The 18,115-nt window shown below is 40.8% G+C and overlaps 1 protein-coding gene across 1 annotated transcript; it reads right to left on the bottom strand.

Moving 5' to 3' along the window:
- Nucleotides 1–1,084: 1,084 nt before the first annotated feature.
- Nucleotides 1,085–14,874, bottom strand: LOC146698716 (BAR/IMD domain-containing adapter protein 2). The gene is made up of 15 exons (XM_085473990.1): nucleotides 14,407–14,874; nucleotides 11,788–11,934; nucleotides 11,602–11,677; nucleotides 11,429–11,515; nucleotides 10,796–10,857; nucleotides 9,150–9,221; nucleotides 8,732–8,869; nucleotides 8,039–8,191; nucleotides 7,455–7,631; nucleotides 5,908–6,556; nucleotides 5,610–5,817; nucleotides 3,928–3,990; nucleotides 3,384–3,552; nucleotides 3,199–3,239; nucleotides 1,085–2,765 (listed from the first exon to the last, which is right to left on the bottom strand). The coding sequence occupies exons 2-15, from the start codon at nucleotides 11,833–11,835 to the stop codon at nucleotides 2,693–2,695; spliced, it is 2,016 nt and encodes a 671-aa protein (XP_085330116.1). The 5' UTR covers nucleotides 11,836–11,934; nucleotides 14,407–14,874; the 3' UTR covers nucleotides 1,085–2,692.
- Between the last annotated feature and the right edge of the window lie 3,241 nt (nucleotides 14,875–18,115).

Raw genomic sequence — 18,115 nt, 5'->3', positions numbered from 1 at the left:
GTGTTATATTCAGTAGTGTCTGAATAGATGCATTGTTTTCTGCAGATAAAGTGTATAAATAAATGTGTCTAATGTCGAACAACATTTCAATTCTAACAGAAGTGTTCTGAACTTGTGTTTGAGTTGTGACGGGACAGCTCTCGCCTACGTTGTTCAGCTTTGATTTAAAGTGCAGGGGAACTACTAACCACTTCATTAGGTACACTGTGCTTGTGCCAGGTTGGATCCCCTTTTGCTTTCTTTCAGAGCTTTTGTGGCACAGTTTCAACAAGTTGCTGGAAATATTCCTCAGAAAACCTCACAGTTTCTATCATGGCCAGATAATATTCTTCAAATACCATATTGTCTAACTTGTGGTGGGCCTGTGCATACTGTAACCTTATTTTCCTCACAGGAGTGGCACCCAGTGTGGTCTTCTGCTGCCGTAGCTTCTAGGTTTGATGTCTTGTGGATACAGAGATGCTCTTCTACATACCTCAGTTGTAGTGGTTATTTGAGTTATTGTTGCCTGACTATCAGCTTAAAGGAGTCTGGCCATTTTCACAGTCATGCCACATTCAAAGTCCCTTAAATCATCTTTTTTCCCCATTCGGATGTTCGGTTTGAACTTCAGGAGGTCCTTTTGATCATGTCTGCGTTCCTAAATGTATTTAGTTGCTGACATGTGATTGGCTGATGAGATATTTGCACTAACAAGCACCTGAACAGGTGTACCATAAGTGGCAATGAGTGTAGGTTTGAAACTTAAATAACGTTATCTGTTCATTTTACATTATTTACATTTTTTAATGAGTTTAATCTCACATGCAATTCTTTCAGAACTCTCCTCCTTGCTTTAAATGTATTTGTGACTAAATAATTTGCTTTTTAAAGGTTAAATTCAACTTGAATTAGTGACATTGTGTATCCAAACTCTGTACCAATTGTATCTCATTCTGTGTAAGTCACTCTGAGCTGAAGACTGAATTTCTCTACCAGCGGCTGTGCACTTTCCAGATGTTTGCTCTGTATTACCACAAAGCCCAAATGTTCTACCAAAGTGAAATTTTTACAAAGAAATCATAAATTCACACAATTTCTGGCACTATTTACATGCATTAAAAGCATTTTGCTGTCATCTTTATTAATGAAGCAACACTACACAAAGTGAGTACAATATATGCTGATAGATATTTTTTTCTACAAGCTTTTCAGGTGATATTATGAATCTAAAAGGTGCTAAAACATCAAAGTAACTTGAGGCAGTTAAACCAGGAACATGAACTGCTTCAGTTTGCACAGATTTCACTTTGTTAGAGGCAACAAAGAGGACAGAGCTACAAAAAAATTACTTTGGATGTCTGTAGATTACCATGAACACTTGCTCAGACGTTGGTCAACTTCCTGTATACTTTCTTCATCACTTTCACGGATACAGTTTCTCAGTAAAAACCTAATCATCATCTGTCTTAGCATCCATACATCACTTTAAGATTCTGCTTAGTCTGACTGATGGACGTACAACTACAATTAAGCAGCCTAGCTCGTGAATAGCTTTGGGACTGAAAAGAAATCAAGAAGACATCAAATCCAAAGACTAAGCATGCAAATCTCTCACTCTTAAGACTTTGAACCCACCACGACATCCTACTTTCAAACAAAACACTTCTTTCGGTGATACCACTATCCAAACATTCAACTACCAACTTTTACAGTTTGTGTCTGTGAAGTTTACGAGTTTTCTTTGTGTTGTCAGCGATGCTCTGTATTTAAAAAGAGGACAATTTTGATGATTTCACTCAGCGAGTGGATGGATCAACTCTAGATAATCAAATTTCAAGCAGAAAGCAATTTTTTAAGTCATCTACTCGCAACTGCTAACATGTAACTTTACAGCAGCAGAATGAATGGTGTTAAGTGGCACAACAGTATGTATCTGACAGACTTGTGCCTTCAAACAACATCGCTCATGTTCAGAAACTAAAACATGACATAAACATAAGTCATTGTGCCAGTTTCATTAATGTCAAGTAGCTTACCCAGACAATCACTGTGTTAAAATAAAATGAAAAAACAAAAAAAAACACACACACACACACTTTTAATACTTTTAAATGCTCACCTTCACCAGCACCAAGAAAATGCACCAGATCTGGCAGCTTTTCTAAAAAATATAATACTGTAATAGAGAAGGAGCCTGTCCTCTTCCCATAACACTTCATCATAGTCAATGTGCACAACCTGCTATTAGGATCCAGTCCCTAAATCAGCTGAACACAGAAAACATCTCTGAATATGCACAAAAATAACCAAAAAGGAAGAAAAAAACCTTTTTAAAACAGTAAAAGAAACAACTGTATCTGTCATAATTCAAACTAAAGCATGTTAGTTATTCAGGACAAGCCGGACACAGTGTGACAAACATGAAGCTAAACATCTAAACATCTAGTTTTTATATTAAAGCCAACACTTCACTAAAGCAGTTTCTCACATGTTACAATTGTCTCTTCTCCCCCAGCAACCTACAAATCCAGTCGGCTGTACTCATATTTATAACAGCCTTTATACTTGAAACACACAGAATATTACATTTAAAAGTAGAACATTAACATTAGCCAGTGTGCTTCTTTCCAGGAATCAACCTGAGGTGTGATGTACTGATGAACCACAGAGATACACTGCTGCTGCTGCTGCTGCGGTGGGAATAAAAAGCTCACTCGATGATGGGAGCTGAGCGATCGTTGGTGACGGTCTTTCGGAGTCGGACATGTGAAAATGGATTGGGCCTGAAAGAAGGAAGCGATAAATACGTAACTTAAACTGGTGATTACATGGGCATGTGAAGAATTTAGGATTATACTTTTCTAAGTTAGACATGCTGTGATAGCAGCTCTACAGAGACATTGACACTGCAGGACTCAGTGCTCACTTCTGACTTGTTCATGCCTGCTATGGTTATTATTATGTTTTGGGCAGCTGATACTATTTTTTATGTGTCCACCATCAGATTGGACTCGTCACAGTCTTGCACTGATGCAAGTGCAAAAACAAACACAATATGAAAAAAATTTGATGTGCCAACCAAACATAAACAACCAGAATTAGGTGCACAAGTCGGAATTTATTCAGAGGTAGTTTATAGACTGTGTAGTATTTTCAGTGAATGGGCGATGACAAGTAAAAATGCTCAATTTCCTTTGATTAGCACCTGTAAGTTACCTGGTCGGTGAGGGAGGTGGGGAGGCCAACTCTGAGGTGATCTGTAAGTCAGTAGAGATGCGCGTCGGTATTTGTACTGAATTATTAGAAAGCAGAAGTATCTGCTACTTTAATAGTCAGGGTCAACTGTGAGGACGCCCTCACTCTAACCCTTGAGCTCCTCCCACAGGTTTCGTGTTTCTGACCTTGTTGCTGTCGGCCATGCTGTAGGGGCGCGGGCGGAAGGTGCTGACCCTCTGGGGAGGAAGGGAGCGTTCCTCCTCCGACTCAGGGGTGAGGGCTGGGAGACCCGGAGACCCTAGTTTGTCAAGTTGCCCGGTACTGGTGCTGTTAGCTCTAGATAAGAAGAGCGAGCTACAGGGAAGGTCACAGACAGAGAGGAAGGAATACACAGTGGAAAAAAGATAAAGGAGACACAATGAGAGTAGGCAAATGTTGGTTTTTGTGTGAATCTATCAACAACTTTGTTGCTGTTGGAAAAAAGAGTAAGTTGAGAGAGGGTGGTGGGGATACTGAAGGCAGACAGGATGATTATGATGGCATGAAATGTGTATTTAGTGACTGAGAATACATGGATGGGAAAGTGGAGAGAGTCATAAAGGATTCAGCCTGAAAATGACTCCATCAAGTGTGAATCACCCAAAAAAAACTATGGAAGCATCATCACTAATGTCAGAGCTGTTAGCCTTCAGACCAACAGATTTCAGCAGTTGTTATTTGTTCACTTACCTCTCGAGAAGATCCATCTTGGTATGATGTGGCTGAGTGTAAGAGAAAGGAAACCAGCCTTTCCTGTGAAAAAACATTTCACCGGTTGAATCAATAAAGTTGACATTTAAAGACGCAAGAAATGTCAGAGACTGTGTGAAGAAAACTTAGTAAAGTAAGGGCATAATTTGGTACCAGAGAGAAGTTTTCTTTAATGTAGTATCAAAAAAGGAGCACGACGTTACTGGGAGCGATGTTGTAGAAAAGGCCACAGAAGACAGGACTGTTCATTTGCTCCGTTATTGAATGTCCTTTTAGTCACATTTACAATGTAGGCATGTGTAAAAATATTACTGTATAAGTATTCTATAAGAAAAAAGCAACGTTGTTTTCATTTGCCTTTTTATTCAAGTTAACAACAAAGCGAGATTAACATTTTCGTGAGCTATGTTGAGCGTAAAGTGAGAGTTTTCTGTGTCTTCAAAGGGGCTCTCATTTCACCTGATGAAATCACCATGGTAACTTATTTCTACAGTAAAGTTATAGCAGTGCAAATGGGAGCATGCATGCATTCATTTGGTGATGCAGAAATGTTGCTGTACTTTATTCTAATCTACTGCCAAGTCTCCTTTATACTGCTAGAATTGCACCTACTAGAACACAGAACCCAAAGTAAGGACACCCATTTAAATTATTTGCACTTTAATCTCATTGGGATCTTCCTGGCTAAGTAAAGGTTTATATATATCATAAGTTACCATTACATAAAGGAGACATGTAAATCGCTTTAGTTTGTCAGAGATCAAAAACCTCTTTTTCAACTTTTAATTAGTATAAACGTATCCATTTTAAGGTGTTAACTCATGTTAGAAATGAACAACAGCAATGAGACCGCACTGTGTAGTAAAATAATTAACTCGAATTAAAATGTTTATTTTACCGACTGTGCAATAAATCCCAGGATTAACATTTTTTTGCAACATTAATTTCTTGTCCTATTTGCAACAGTGTTGCATTAAACTCTTATATTTTTTCGTTTTTTTATAGATTATATCACCATTTTATCATCATCAGCTGATACCGACTGGAGTAGGGGGCGCTCATAGGGATCATTTTGTGAGAATGTGAGCACACTCAGAGCCTGAAGCAGAAGGCCTAACTCAAGATAAAAGACTGATAACCACCTGTTATCTACATCTGGTAAATTAGGTTTTGTCAAGCCAGCTAACCTATAACACTTTCCTCTTTGATTTTATTGCTACCGTAAAACTCTGTTCATTATATTTCTCGTTCTACATGAAATTGATTCTTTGTTTTAAATGCTAAATATACATTTTTAACATCAAAGAATCCAATGGTGCCAGCACTTGCATGCAACGATGGGCACTAGGGCTGGCAGAGCCTGTGTGGTCATTGGTTGCTTAATTAACCCATTTAGTTTTTTTCAACCACCGAAAGGTTTGGTCATTTCCAAATTTAGCAGCTCTAATTCTCATTGGGAGACTAAATGAACAAAGTAAACATGGTGTGCTTGCTTTGTTTTATTTACAGAAACACAAGCTACCAGCTGGAGACAGTTTATAAATCCTTGTCTGACCTTATTTAATGCAGTCTTATTTTTTATTTTGAGCACAATAGTGACATTAAATGTTTTAAGGCCCCCTCAAAATATGAATCAGGATGAAAATATGGATAAACCATACCGTCCCGTTCGTTCATTTTGACCGTAGTGCCACCCATCTCTGGGCTCAGAGATGAGCAGAGCGATATTGTCACCAGGCAGGAAGTGCAGTAAGCATGCTCCTCCCACTGTGGTTCCTCCACTGCCATCTGATGTTCCAGGTGTGTGAGAAAACATGGCTTCCACACGTGTAGGTCCAGATAAAGGCATCATCCTGGGAAGACTCGAGCCTAGGTGGAGGAATAAAATAAGAAATGAGGAGTAAGTGTCGGGGAAGAAGACATCCAAAAAAACAGCAGGTGAGCCAGATCATATCTCACCCTGAAAGCCTCCCAGCCTCATTTCACTGACAGGTCTCCTTGGCAGTGGAAGTGTTGCAGTGGCGCTCATCTCTGAGGTCTTCAGCAGCCACGGATTATGTGACGTAGATAAAGTGCTGCTCCCTCCTGGTTCCACCTGCTGGTGCAGCAGCTGCACTGGAGTCATGGCCCTAGAGAGTGGAGCGCTGTGGGGCAGAGGAGGGCTGTGAGGTGCACTGTGGGGGATGGGGAGGGTCATGCCCTGCGAGGAGCTACTGGCCGGGGAGATCTTGCTGAGCGACATCACGGTGGAGGGGATGAGGCTCGGGGACAGGTTAGATGTGTTTGCGGCGAGGAGAAGCGAGGTCTGCTGGGCTGAGCTACTGGATGTGGTGGTGGGAGTAGATGGAGCCGGGCTGGCGCTGCCACTGGTGCTGCTGTCAGGGAGCGGGCTGGCTGAAGCACTGACAGGTGTGCTGCTGTGCTGAGGAGATGCTCCCTGCGATGAACCTCCAGCAGCTCCTCCGGTGGAGGGAGCAGAGAGGAATGTCTGGGTAGAGCCCTTAGGAGGACAGGTGTCACTCTGGGTGGAGGAGGGGAGCGAGCGCTGTTGCTGGGAGCGACTAGAGTCTCCGTTTAACAGAGGAGGGACTTCTTGAACAGAGAGCCTCTGAAAATCAAGAACAGATCACAGTAACTACCAGACAATACAGGCCATTGTTAAAATTCTGATGTCCTGAATGACTTATTAAACTGTGAGCTGCCAAATATCCTAAGCTCTTCAACTTAGTTTGTAAGTGATGACAAACAAAACCCGATGCAGCACCATGCAGGATGTTTCAATCCCTCACAGTGACTTCTTTTAATTTGTCTTTTTCAAAATTAGCTTAAAAAATGTTAGCACCAAAATCCCTTGAGTTAAGTTGAGAGGAATGATCACATGATTGTCGTGCAGACCCCCACAGATTCACAGAGAAACTTTTTCCATTACAAGTGAAAAACTGGATTCTTCTGGGTCCAAAAGGAAGAGTTAAATCTGCTCTTTGTAATGTTCAGAGAAAAAAAGGATGAGGACAGAAGCCTCTACATACGCAGAGGTGCTGATAACAGTTTCTCTGTAGCTGATACCGCTGCTGTTTGATGATGTCTGAGGCAACTCTAAAAACCTTCTGGGTGTTCAGAAGCAGAATGAGTCCATCGTCCCATCATCAGTAGTCACATCATCACAAACACCAGTGACACAGTTTAACAGTGTAACCAGTGGTTTGCAGCGTGTTATAAACCCTCTGGACTTCCATTTGTGAAGGCTCGATTGCTGACAATGACGGGCCCATCTCCTTGAGAGTGTTATTGACTTAGCTAAAGTTGTAAAAGGCTTTTTCCTATTGTCCAGAAACTTACAGACCTAAGTGTAATGAGCTAACAAAGAAGATCCTCACAACAAAACCTTACATGTCTAATATTATAAGGGCAGAGGATGATTTTTAGCCACAGTAAGGTCTGCATAAACTGGGTTGTTGGGCGTGACTTTGGATTTAACACACACTTGTACTAAAACATGATCTGACCTGCTCGGGCTGAGCGGTGCCAAGCTTGGTGTGACGAAGGACCTCAGCTATCCCAGCAGCCGCTGGGCTTTGAGGCGCAGTGTGGCGCAGCAGGTTCAGAGCACGCTCCGGGAGCTTTGTTGGCTGAGAGCACGACTGCTGCCAAGATGACAGTTTCTGGGATAAAAGCTCTCTCACCTGGATTACATTCAACAGCAGAAAAACAAAGGATAAGACATTTATAACACTAATCTTACTGCATTTATTTTTACTGCAAACTAATCTCTTTATCAACTCTTGCCTTTCAGCTTCTTCAGAAACGAGATATACAGTTTCATCATCAAATCATTTCTGGAACAACGCGCCTGCTCAGTTAACAAGACTGAGCACCAGTACATGTTCTTGGATCTGGTGAATATTTGCAGCATGATTTGTTGTTTATTTCAATGACAGAAATTATCTGCTGACTTAAGATGTATAGCAGCGAGAAAGAAGCTCTATCACACTGATCAAACACACACACGGCTGTCAGGAGTAAATTGTTAGTTTTCACTGGATTCGATGAAAGGAAACATTCACAAACTTAACACGTGCGAGCTTATCACCTTGGAGTGGTAGTTAATGAGCAGTTTGGTGACACAGCACTGTCTGTCCACCAGGAAGCAGTAGCGTCTCCTCTCCTCGGTGAGAGCGGACTTGTAACCTGAGGCCACCAGCGTGTCCAGCTCGCCTTGGCGACGGCTCATCAGCTCCACGAACTGAAGGAAAAGCCCAAAATTTCAAACCTGCAAAGCTGAACATTCGTTAATGCACGCGCACACCTGCATTTATCGTTGCTCACACGGCGCTCAAAGATAATGTGACCTTTAATACACTGTGTAAAGATGAGAATAACAAAGAGCCCGAAGGAGTACCTTACATCACATCCTGTCTGTTGCCCAGTGATAACAAAATGCAAGTGATAAAACAGCCTCCTTGGCTCAGTGACCTTTCCTTCTTATGTATTTTTGGTCTTTCATTTTCGTAATTCTCCAAATCTGCTGACCCTCTTATATCACTGATATTTTCTTTCCTTCCTGCTTGTTTTTCTGACAAATCAGCTGAACCAGATTGTTCTTTAATCTTATTCACGCTGGCCTAGTTGTCACACAAATGCACACACAGCTCTCCTTTTTAATCTGCTGTAATGCTGACTGAGATGTTTAGAGGAAGGATTTCTGAAATGAAAGAGGCCAAAGTGTTTTTCGTGCTCTTTTTTTAACATTACTGAAGATGATGAGATGTTAAACCTCTGTTACCTGCATCTCTCTGTCACCGTATTTGTTGGGGTGACGGCTGCCTTGGCTCTTCCTGCGGAGTTTCTTCAGCTGGGACTGACAGCGCTCGATTGACTCGGTTTTCGACCGTCGCTCGCTCTGATACTTTTTGAGGGTGGCCTGAGAGGAAAGTCAAGGATTTGATCAAAATTGCATTTTATATTTAAGTAGAGATTTAACAAAACCCATTCATTCATTTTACTTTATTTTATCAAGATTTCTGGCATCTTTGTTGCAACATGTAACGTTTTCTTTCTTTACTTTCTATGTCAATCAAAGGCAAATAAAGAATAAAATCCCACATATCTTAAAAGTAGAATAAATGCACTTTAGTTAATTACCTAAGTTAGTCACTTTTAATAGTAATATAATGTATACTGTAGTCGGTGTGTGGACTTACCGTGAGGTATTTGATGTCCAGCTCCAGCTTCTGCTCCAACTGGGCGAGCAGCTCGGAGTGAAACAGCTTTAACTGTTAGTGACATAAGTAAATGAGTCTTGTCAAACATTTAAAGTTCACTGATATATCAGAATGTCTGTCACATTTCCCTGCAGTGGAGAGCTCGCGACTGATACCCTCTGAATCAGAGAGCAACTTTAATATATTTAATAAAGCCACAGAACAAGTTTAATCTTCATCATTAAATTACAGGCCCTCAAAGTATATGGGTTTCTAATTTTTTTATTCATGTTATTTTTACCTGCATTTTTCATCCCTTATAACTCCATATGTTCATGAAAGGGACACTTTTGAAAAACCACCAACACCCATGACAAAAGCCAAAATCTTGGTTTTAGACATTGAGTTTTTATATCTTTTATATCTAACTTATCCTAGTTTCCTGTAGAGCAGGTATCCCAAACGCCTTTAATATTGTGGGCCGGACCAGTGCAACTCCCCTTTCTGTCAGTGTAAAAGAAGTTTGATTACACACTTAATCCCTGAAATACATTAAGCTAAGAAAAAAAGTACGATTTCAACAGAGAGTCTAAGATTCATTTCTATATGATAAAGAAATGCTGCTGTAGTAACAAAAAAAGGTCAGCATGACTCTTTAAGAGCAAAATGTGCAGAATACAATGTGCACTTTTTTTTTTTAAACTGCTGACTTTTCTGTTACTTAAATGTTTATTTACTACTTATTTTCTTCTGGGTAGCATGAATGGCCATGAGGGAGGTCTTTATCAGTACGAAAAGCTGTAACAAAATACAATTAAAAGTCTAAAATCTGTGTCTGATCCTTCTGATCTTTCAAAGCTGTCCAAAGCCGTTGGAGTCTTTGCTGGGCTGACTTTGTTCCCCGGACCTTATGTTTGACACCCCTGTGTACAGCAACAAGCACTCATGCCCTGGATGTTTTCATCTGCTTTTTTAAAAAAAATACTTTTTTTTTTTAGATCTTTTACTATAGAAAGGTTTCATGGGTCATATAAAATATGAGTGAGGTGACTGGTCAAAAAACACATTTATTTACCTACATTTTAATACCAGGCTCGTCTTTTTTTTGTCTGTGTACATATTTAGTAATATAGTCATGATTTAATATTTTCCAATAGCTCACACCTTTGACATGGAGAAACAAAACCGTTGTTCACGTGATACCTTGGACCAGGGGTGGGCAATTAATTTTCCCCAGGGGCCACATGAGGAAATTTGACTGTTGTGGAGGGCTGCACCAATTAGCTGAACTCAAGCTTAATATTAGCTTTATCTGTTTATAAGCTTACTGCACACACCAGGGCCTGGATCACATATGGCTCTTGCATGGCTTCATTAAGTATAATAAAGTTCTTTTACATTAAAAAATCAGCTGATTCTCAGAGGATCTTTCTCAGATATGATTCTGTTCATACGGACAAACCTGGCAGCAGATTTATTAAAGCAAAGCCTGCCAAGAATGAGATTTTAGACAAGCTGTTTTTTTCACTTTCTGGACCCTTATTTATGTTTGATTCACTTCAAACACACAATTTTTAAAAGCTTGTTATAAATGAAACACTTGCCTATCAAGGCATCATTATTTGAGCATGCTGATGGCCTCTTACCACATCTTCCAGCTGCACCTGAATCTGTCTGTGGACCTCGGCCATCTGAAACAGGGTGTCTCCTGTGAGGAGCAGCACAGCAGTGAAAGCAACATGTTACTTAAACAGAAAAACACTTTGCTGGATTTATTTGTGTCACCTTTACCCTCTGCAGCAGTATCCATGCGCTTATAATAGCCCCTCACAGTATAAACATGTATAAATATGCACAACAACCCCAACAAAGCAGAGAAATGTGCTGAAAGTCGCTGCTTCTGATTCACAGTGGCGGTCAGCTGTGAGTGCTTCCGTCGGTCACACAGTGCTGTAGTATGTGGTGGCTGGCATCTCGCCCTCCGACACTCCTGCCTGCCTCCCCCGCTGCTTTCAGCATTACAATGAGATCATGTGGTGTTGTTAATCTCCCAACAATGGCTCTACTCTCTCCCCGTCCCTCTGTTCTCTGCCTTTCTCTCTCTTTACATTTCCTCATCCCCTCTTGTCTTCATCTCCTCTCTGACCAGCACATGTGGTCGACTCACAGACTATTTCCCACTTCTCACCAGCTGCCTCACATTAACTCTATGAATTCTATTAGCTCTAAAGCCAATTCAATTCAAACCCTTGCCTCTCTGCCACTCTACGCCCACTCACCGAGCTCCTTGGAGCCTTGGCTGTCGCTCGCCAGCTCTCCGAGTTTCACAAGAGCATCGAAGTATCCTTTGGCAGCTATGGTCACTCCTGAGGAAGTGAAAAAATGATTACATATGGAGCTGCGAGGATAAATCAAAGTTCAGCAGGACCTGAGTCACTGTGTCCTCACCAACCTGTCAGAGCTTTCTCATAGTGTTTCCCCATGGTCACAAAGTTCTTCAGACTGGGGTTGAAATGGTCCAGAATCCCCTGTTGGCAACAGTGCATGTAAATTCATAAAGTGCTTCCACATTTCTGATTATCACACAGTGTGTGTGGAGTCACTATTAGGATGAGCCGGACAGACATGGGATTTTTACCTTGTAGACATTTTCAGTCATCTTGTTGACCTCTTCGGTTCGAGACATCTTTTTCTTCTCTTGTGTGTCCGCTTTCGCCGTGTGTGATCGTGGTGTGATTTTGACCCGCTGCTCACGCCTCTAAGCTTCACACAAGATCCCGATATCCTAAAAAAAAAAAAGCAGATAAAGATAAATACACTTATATTTCATCACAATCGCAAACAAAACCAGGAGCTTTTACCTTTACCTGCAAAGGGGAGACGTTAAAGACTTTTGTCTGATTATGCCAAACCAGTATTTACTTCTTTTCTTTGTCCTAATTGATACTAAGCTTAAGATATTTGGGTTTGGGGGCTGATAATTAGAGAAAAATGTTAATTTAAAGACTCCACACTAGCTTATTTTCACATAGAAATCAGTGGTTAGCTTCAGATGCATTCACACTACTGGAAACACAGTGCCTGGTTTTTGGTGGATGAGCAGCCTGTGAGGGTGCAGGACGCTGCACTCCTGCTGTTCAGACCCTCTTTGCAGTTAAAGTCTGGCAGGTTAAAGACCATAAAAGTTCAGGCCTGAAGTGCAAATCCAGGTCAGCTCGTTTTCCTTACACAGATTTTAATGCCTCCATAAAATCTTGAATTCCTGTGTCATGTTTAGTTAAGCTCACATTCTTCATTCTGATTTTTCAGTTAAAAGACATAAAGTTAAAGAACTTTTACTTTTAAAAAGGCTTGAAAATGAACAACAACACATCCACATTGTGTTCCCCCATGTTTACTAGAATATTCAGGCTTTTTCATAACTGAGCAGCCCGACTTTATAGGCAAACCACTCAGAGATGGACCTGTACCGATGTTTGGCCTGTACCTACATTTAACAGACAAAGAATACAGCAGTAACTTTTTAAGTCTTTAAGTTCTTCATCACACCAAATTAGAGCATCTGGCCAGTGCAAAATTGATGTGACACAAAAGATAAACTTCAGCCACTGACATCAGTAAAGGTCAACTTATTTCCAGATAGGCTGATTGTATTCTAAAAAGCTGATATAAGCCGATACCCATCGAATTAAATGGTGAACTCACTGAAGCCAATAAGTGTTATTATACGAGATTTGGAGAAGCTCCAGAACATGAAGCATAAAATCCCAAAACTTCACAGTAAAGGGAAGTCTTGTATTTAAGCGTTTGGTGCTATTTGGACTAAAAGTGTGTGATTTAAGTGAGCAAGCAGACTTTTAAGGTCACTGTACCACGGCAACAAGCGTGGAGGATCATCTTGGGTTTCGTCTGAGGGAAGCGGTGTTATTTCCACATGGGTCCCGCCTGTGCTCCAGCTGCCAGTTTCTACATTATCGCTTCACAGCATTACAGCCCAAATATTTCTCCTAGATTTGCACTCAGGACCAGTTACAGCAGTTCAGATAAGAACAATGGGCTCCTCCAGTCTGAGTCACAGGTGTCAGAGCTCTGAACAAACACGCGACAACAGTGTTTCCTTGGCAGAGAGGAGCACTAACGGAGGGGGGATTTCTCAGGGGGCTCAAAAGATTTCCAGTCTGGATTTGGTGGCAAAAGACTCACTCCACTTCTTTTTTCCTATGCAGCCCCTCTTTGTTTTCACGATGTGATTACAGAGAAAACGTTGACCCAGATCAACTAATAGTGTATGACACAAAGAAAACATATCCAGGCTCTTGCTCATTAGGGCCACCCGGGTGTAGTCTGTAATTTCACAGGCTAGTTGGGGGGTGGTGGTGATAGTGTGTTGTTGTGCAGGAGAAAGACAGAGAGATGGGAACTTGCTTTCTTTTGCCTTTTCTAATTTAGTTTGCACATTCTTCTTCAGAAGCATTTCATGTGCATGTTGTAGCATGGTGAGTTTTAGTTCCAACAAATAAAGTGCTGTTTGTCTCAGGATGCAACAGGAAAAGTCTGCAGGTGGTTGGGGAACTGATACAGAAGGTGCATTCATGTGGTTTAGCCTCTTTAAATTCCTTTGGACGCAAACACTTAAAGCAGCAAATAAATAAATAAAGCGGTGTAGTCAATCACCATCAGTTTCCCTGAAGTCATTAATAAAAGGAAAAAAACAACTTATTTTAAAATTTGGTGGGTTTAGAACAAAATTGAGCATTAAGAAGTTTTGATTGGTATTTTATAACATTTTATAGTTACAAACCTCATGTCATCACCAAAACTTCAGGAATGAACTCAGTTTAGTTTGTTTTTAGGGTGAAACGCTGGAAGACGGTCATGCATTTATGCCCTGAGATTTCTCTTAACAGCAGTTAATGCCGCAGCTTAAGCGGCACTCCATACTCCAGTGCCACATTAACCTTTTTCTTCCACACCATCTCCTCTCATTTCAACAGCCACATCAAAGGCAGGAGCCTTTTGAATCAGTAAAGCACAGGCAGATTCCCATAATTGCAAAGAGAAATTTATACAAACTGTGTTTAAACTACAAATTTGAACAAATCGGTTGCACAGTGGAGTCCCCCCCCCTCCCAAAGTTTAACAAAAGCACTTTGTTGCCAGTACCAGTAACAGTAACAGCTACCTGTTGATCTCTCAGCTTCATCTGTGTAACAGTAACAAATAATTCAGCTACTTAAATTTAAAAAAAGTTACATACCTTTTCTGGGCTCATTGTTGGAAACGATAAAGGCTTCCTCCGCGTCTTTGAGTGTTTAATGAACAGTTTTACACCCCCTCTTTTCTTCCTATTAGGCTACTTTCCCTCTCCGTTAGTTAGTGGGGGGTTGTTTCATCCAGCAGAGCACTAAATCTCAGCTCCCCTCCACCCCTTTTCACATGCCCCTCTCTCTTGTTGCCTCCCTGTCTCTCTCTCTCTCTCTCTCTCTCACACACACACACACACACACACAGTTTCCCACTCTCCCCTCTCTGCCTCCCTTTACTCCCAGGAATCAGGGTCAGATATTCAGTGCCGTTCAGTACCTTTCCTCATTACTGAGCCGATTACAGACATGCCTTCACGCACGCAAAAACCGTCCAGAAACCCACCGCCAGTACACCCAGCTCCCTGCCGTTGGAAACCAGAGTCAGCCTCCCATTCTGTATCAGCCTCTCTCTGTCTCACTCTCTCACTGGGGAAGAATAACAATGAGCTAACGGGACCTCGGCTGAATAGCAGCAGGAGGAGAATAATGACTTGAACTTTTTGAGCCAAAGACAGAGCAGCACAGGCAGGCCCTATCACCGGCCTGCATGCACCCGGCCCATCACACATTCCTGCTCCCCATTCTCAGAGGGAGGAAGAGAAGAGGAGGAGGAGGCCCGGCATGGACACAGCAGGCCTTTCATTTACTGCAACAAACTGAACAAAAGCTTAAGGGTTAATATAAGAAGTGAAAGTGCTGCATAGCATTTAAAAAATGGTGTAAGAGAGTTTAAGGTGAGTGACTTCTGCAGAGAAGTAAAATCTTACAGTACAGCACTTACAGAGGACTTTAAAAATAATGGGCCCCAATAAAACCCATCAGACACTGCTAAAAGAAATCTGACGTGTTTGTAATGTAATGCTTTTCATGCATTTTTTACAAATTCTTCTCATTTAATTTACTTAGTGTAAATGTTATTTTCTGACATAATTGTGATAAATTAATACGCTGTTCAAATAAACAAAGGGAACACAAAATCAGAAACTATGGTGAATCCGTTTCACCTGCTTTGGTTCAAATCCAACTGATAACAGTCGAACTGGAGAAGCGACAACAAGACAACAAAAACTGTCGCTGGTGTCCATGTCACTGCTGGTAGGGTGAGTCAGTACCTGCAGACTGTTCAGGTTGGACAGGTAAGCCAGCTCCTGCAGCATTGCGCATCCGTAAGTTTTCCCGTGTCCCTCTGCACACTCTCAAGAATAAGGATGAGATACAAGAAGATGTTGCTTGAGTAGAGCTGGACATGGCCGTAGAAGGGCGTTAAACCAGCAGCAGGAGTGAGTGGAGGAACAGAGCCCTACAAAGTGACCTCCAGCTACATACTTTCACAGGGTTCTGTTAAAAACAGACTCCATGACGGGACCTGTGCTCACAGCCCACTCAAAGCTTGATTGGCATTTGCCAGAAAACACCAGAACTGGCAGGAACTCACACTGTGCTCTCTAAACAGAGAAAGCAGGTTCATACTGAGCACATGCGACAGATAGCACAGGGACTCTAGGCTTAACCTAACTGGGCAGATTGATTCCCTGAAGTCTGACAAACTTTGTGTTATATACCTATGATCAAATATTCCCTTAATTTTTTTTGAGCAGCATATAAAATTTAGGCGGCCAATACTGGAACAGCTTTTAAAACACACAACAAATTGAATCAAACTGTGTAATTTGATTCCCAAACCTCCAAACTCACCATCTGATAAATTTGCCTAAATAACAAAGACATGAAAAACATGCTTTAGTTCCACACTTTGACATCAAATGAAAATATTGTAGCACTCCTGTTTATCTGATAGGTGTTGAGATAACATTATACTTACTGACAAGTGTCAGCACAACGATAATTGTGATGTTTAAAAAAGAAACACACATATGATAATTCCATGTGATTTTTCTTTTTGTTTCCATTTATGGTTGCAAACTATCCGCCTCTCTACTCTCATACTGCCAGATTAATGGTTTTGCCAGCCATTAAATGATGTACAAAAAAGTATGAAATTAACTTAAGTACTCTCACTTTTGATTAAATAAACTTTTATTAACTGTTTGAACGTTTTTTCTTGAGTTAAGCTGTGAATGTTTTATAAAGTCGTGCTGGTGTAAAGATGAAAATGATACCTACCCCAGATCAGTTTGCACTGAACCATTTCCCTTTTATATGGAAGTATCAGACAGAGTGTAATGAATGTTAATCCACATCAGTTTTAATCACTTTTTGATTATGCTTTAAATTTTATACACATTTTTCTGAAACCACTGAAAATGTTTCTTCATGCAATAAGCTGCTTGTCTTTTGAAAAGCTGGAGCTTTTCATGTTCATGAGTATAATTAAGCCCCAAGAAACGAGCAACACTTCATGCTCATGGAGCAGACACTTGTCAATCAAAAAGGAGTGATCTATTTATTGTTCTTCTAATTCTAATCAGGTCCCTAATTTACAAAATAAACATCTTATTTAGTAATTCCTGAAATTAACGACTGAGACCATACACTCACCGGGAAAGTGATTACTGAGGTCATTTCTTTCCAAAATTTCTTTATATTCTGACTTTTCTTTATTACCAGAAAAGTCTAACCCTGCTGGCCATTAGAAAGAATGCAGGTGTTTCACCTTGGCTTCAGTTTCCAGGCCCAGTTCACAAAAAGTTTCAGAAGCAGTTCATGCATACGTTCATGCCTAAGCTGCTTTAATTCCTGTTGACCACAAGAGGGCAGACGAGCTCCTGACATGTAGCTATCAATGAGCTAAACAGTTAACATTTAAGCAAAGTACAGCACTTACATCTCCAGCTGGCAACCAGCCATGTTGATGAGTGTAGGTAAAATACACATTCTGCTCTTGGCTGTTTAGTATGAAAAACACTGTTTATGTCACCTGAAGCAGTGAGACTTCTTTACTTTCTTTAAAGTTCACTTAAAACCCCTTCAACATAACACATACGGTGTTTTGTTTTTAACTGATATAAAGAAATTAAATATAAAGGAAGTTCGAGTGTCTAATGTAAAGCATCTTGAGTTGCAGTTGCAGGATTTCCCCGGGAGGTGGCGATGCTTCCTCTGCATGCATGCAGGCAGTGCACGCTGCACACAGGTATACTCACTATGATGGAAAAACAGACTTTAGCAGGCAGGTAGGAAGTCAAAAACACCCGTTTATACATCTGTTTAGTTTAGTAGATTTCTAAAGATTTTCTTTAGCAATATAATTCAGTCAGTGTTGAATGAAGCCATAATTCGGCATGTTCAATAGTCAACAAATCTTTTCTGCTGTTTTCACTGACCAGACCTACAGCTCGGCTCTAGCTGCATCTGAAACAGGCACACAATCAAACAGATACAATCAAAGTCAAACCCGGCTGTGTGTGTGTGTGTGTGTGTGTGTGTGTGTGTGTGTGTGTGTTGCACCACCGTATCTGTCCTCTTCCTAGTTAAAAAAAAGAATAAATCTTTTGTTTTATTCTTGCATATGTGTCACACTTACTAATTTTAAATACTAAAGATAAACCGAATCAAAGCAAGTTTTCCATCCAGTTTTTAAACGATGATGTTATTTATTAAGGCGAAAAAAGGCAAAGGGCAGTTCTTTGGATGCTGGGTTATTTTGTCACCTCCTGGATGAGTCGTTGATGCCCTCTCAGAGTCATTTTGGTAATGTAC

Source organism: Copadichromis virginalis, linkage group LG11, assembly GCF_057382275.1.
Source record: "Copadichromis virginalis isolate Kocher_CV1m ecotype Utaka linkage group LG11, C_Virginalis_male_GT1.1, whole genome shotgun sequence".
NCBI classification, from domain to species: Eukaryota; Metazoa; Chordata; class Actinopteri; order Cichliformes; family Cichlidae; genus Copadichromis; species Copadichromis virginalis.
Note: the sequence above shows the minus strand (reverse complement) of the source record. Positions and strands in the feature narration are given on the sequence as shown.

What these genes read in the sequence shown, in the direction of transcription:
- LOC146698716 (XM_085473990.1), bottom strand. Translation starts at nt 11,835, where the DNA reads ATGTCTCGAACCGAAGAGGTCAACAAGATGACTGAAAATGTCTACAAG. An exon ending in TCATTAACTACCACTCCAAG is followed by an intron (nt 7,632 to 8,038) that starts GTGATAAGCTCG and finishes AATGTAATCCAG; the next exon opens with GTGAGAGAGCTTTTATCCCA. An exon ending in GAGGCTGGGAGGCTTTCAGG is followed by an intron (nt 5,818 to 5,907) that starts GTGAGATATGAT and finishes TCCTCCACCTAG; the next exon opens with GCTCGAGTCTTCCCAGGATG.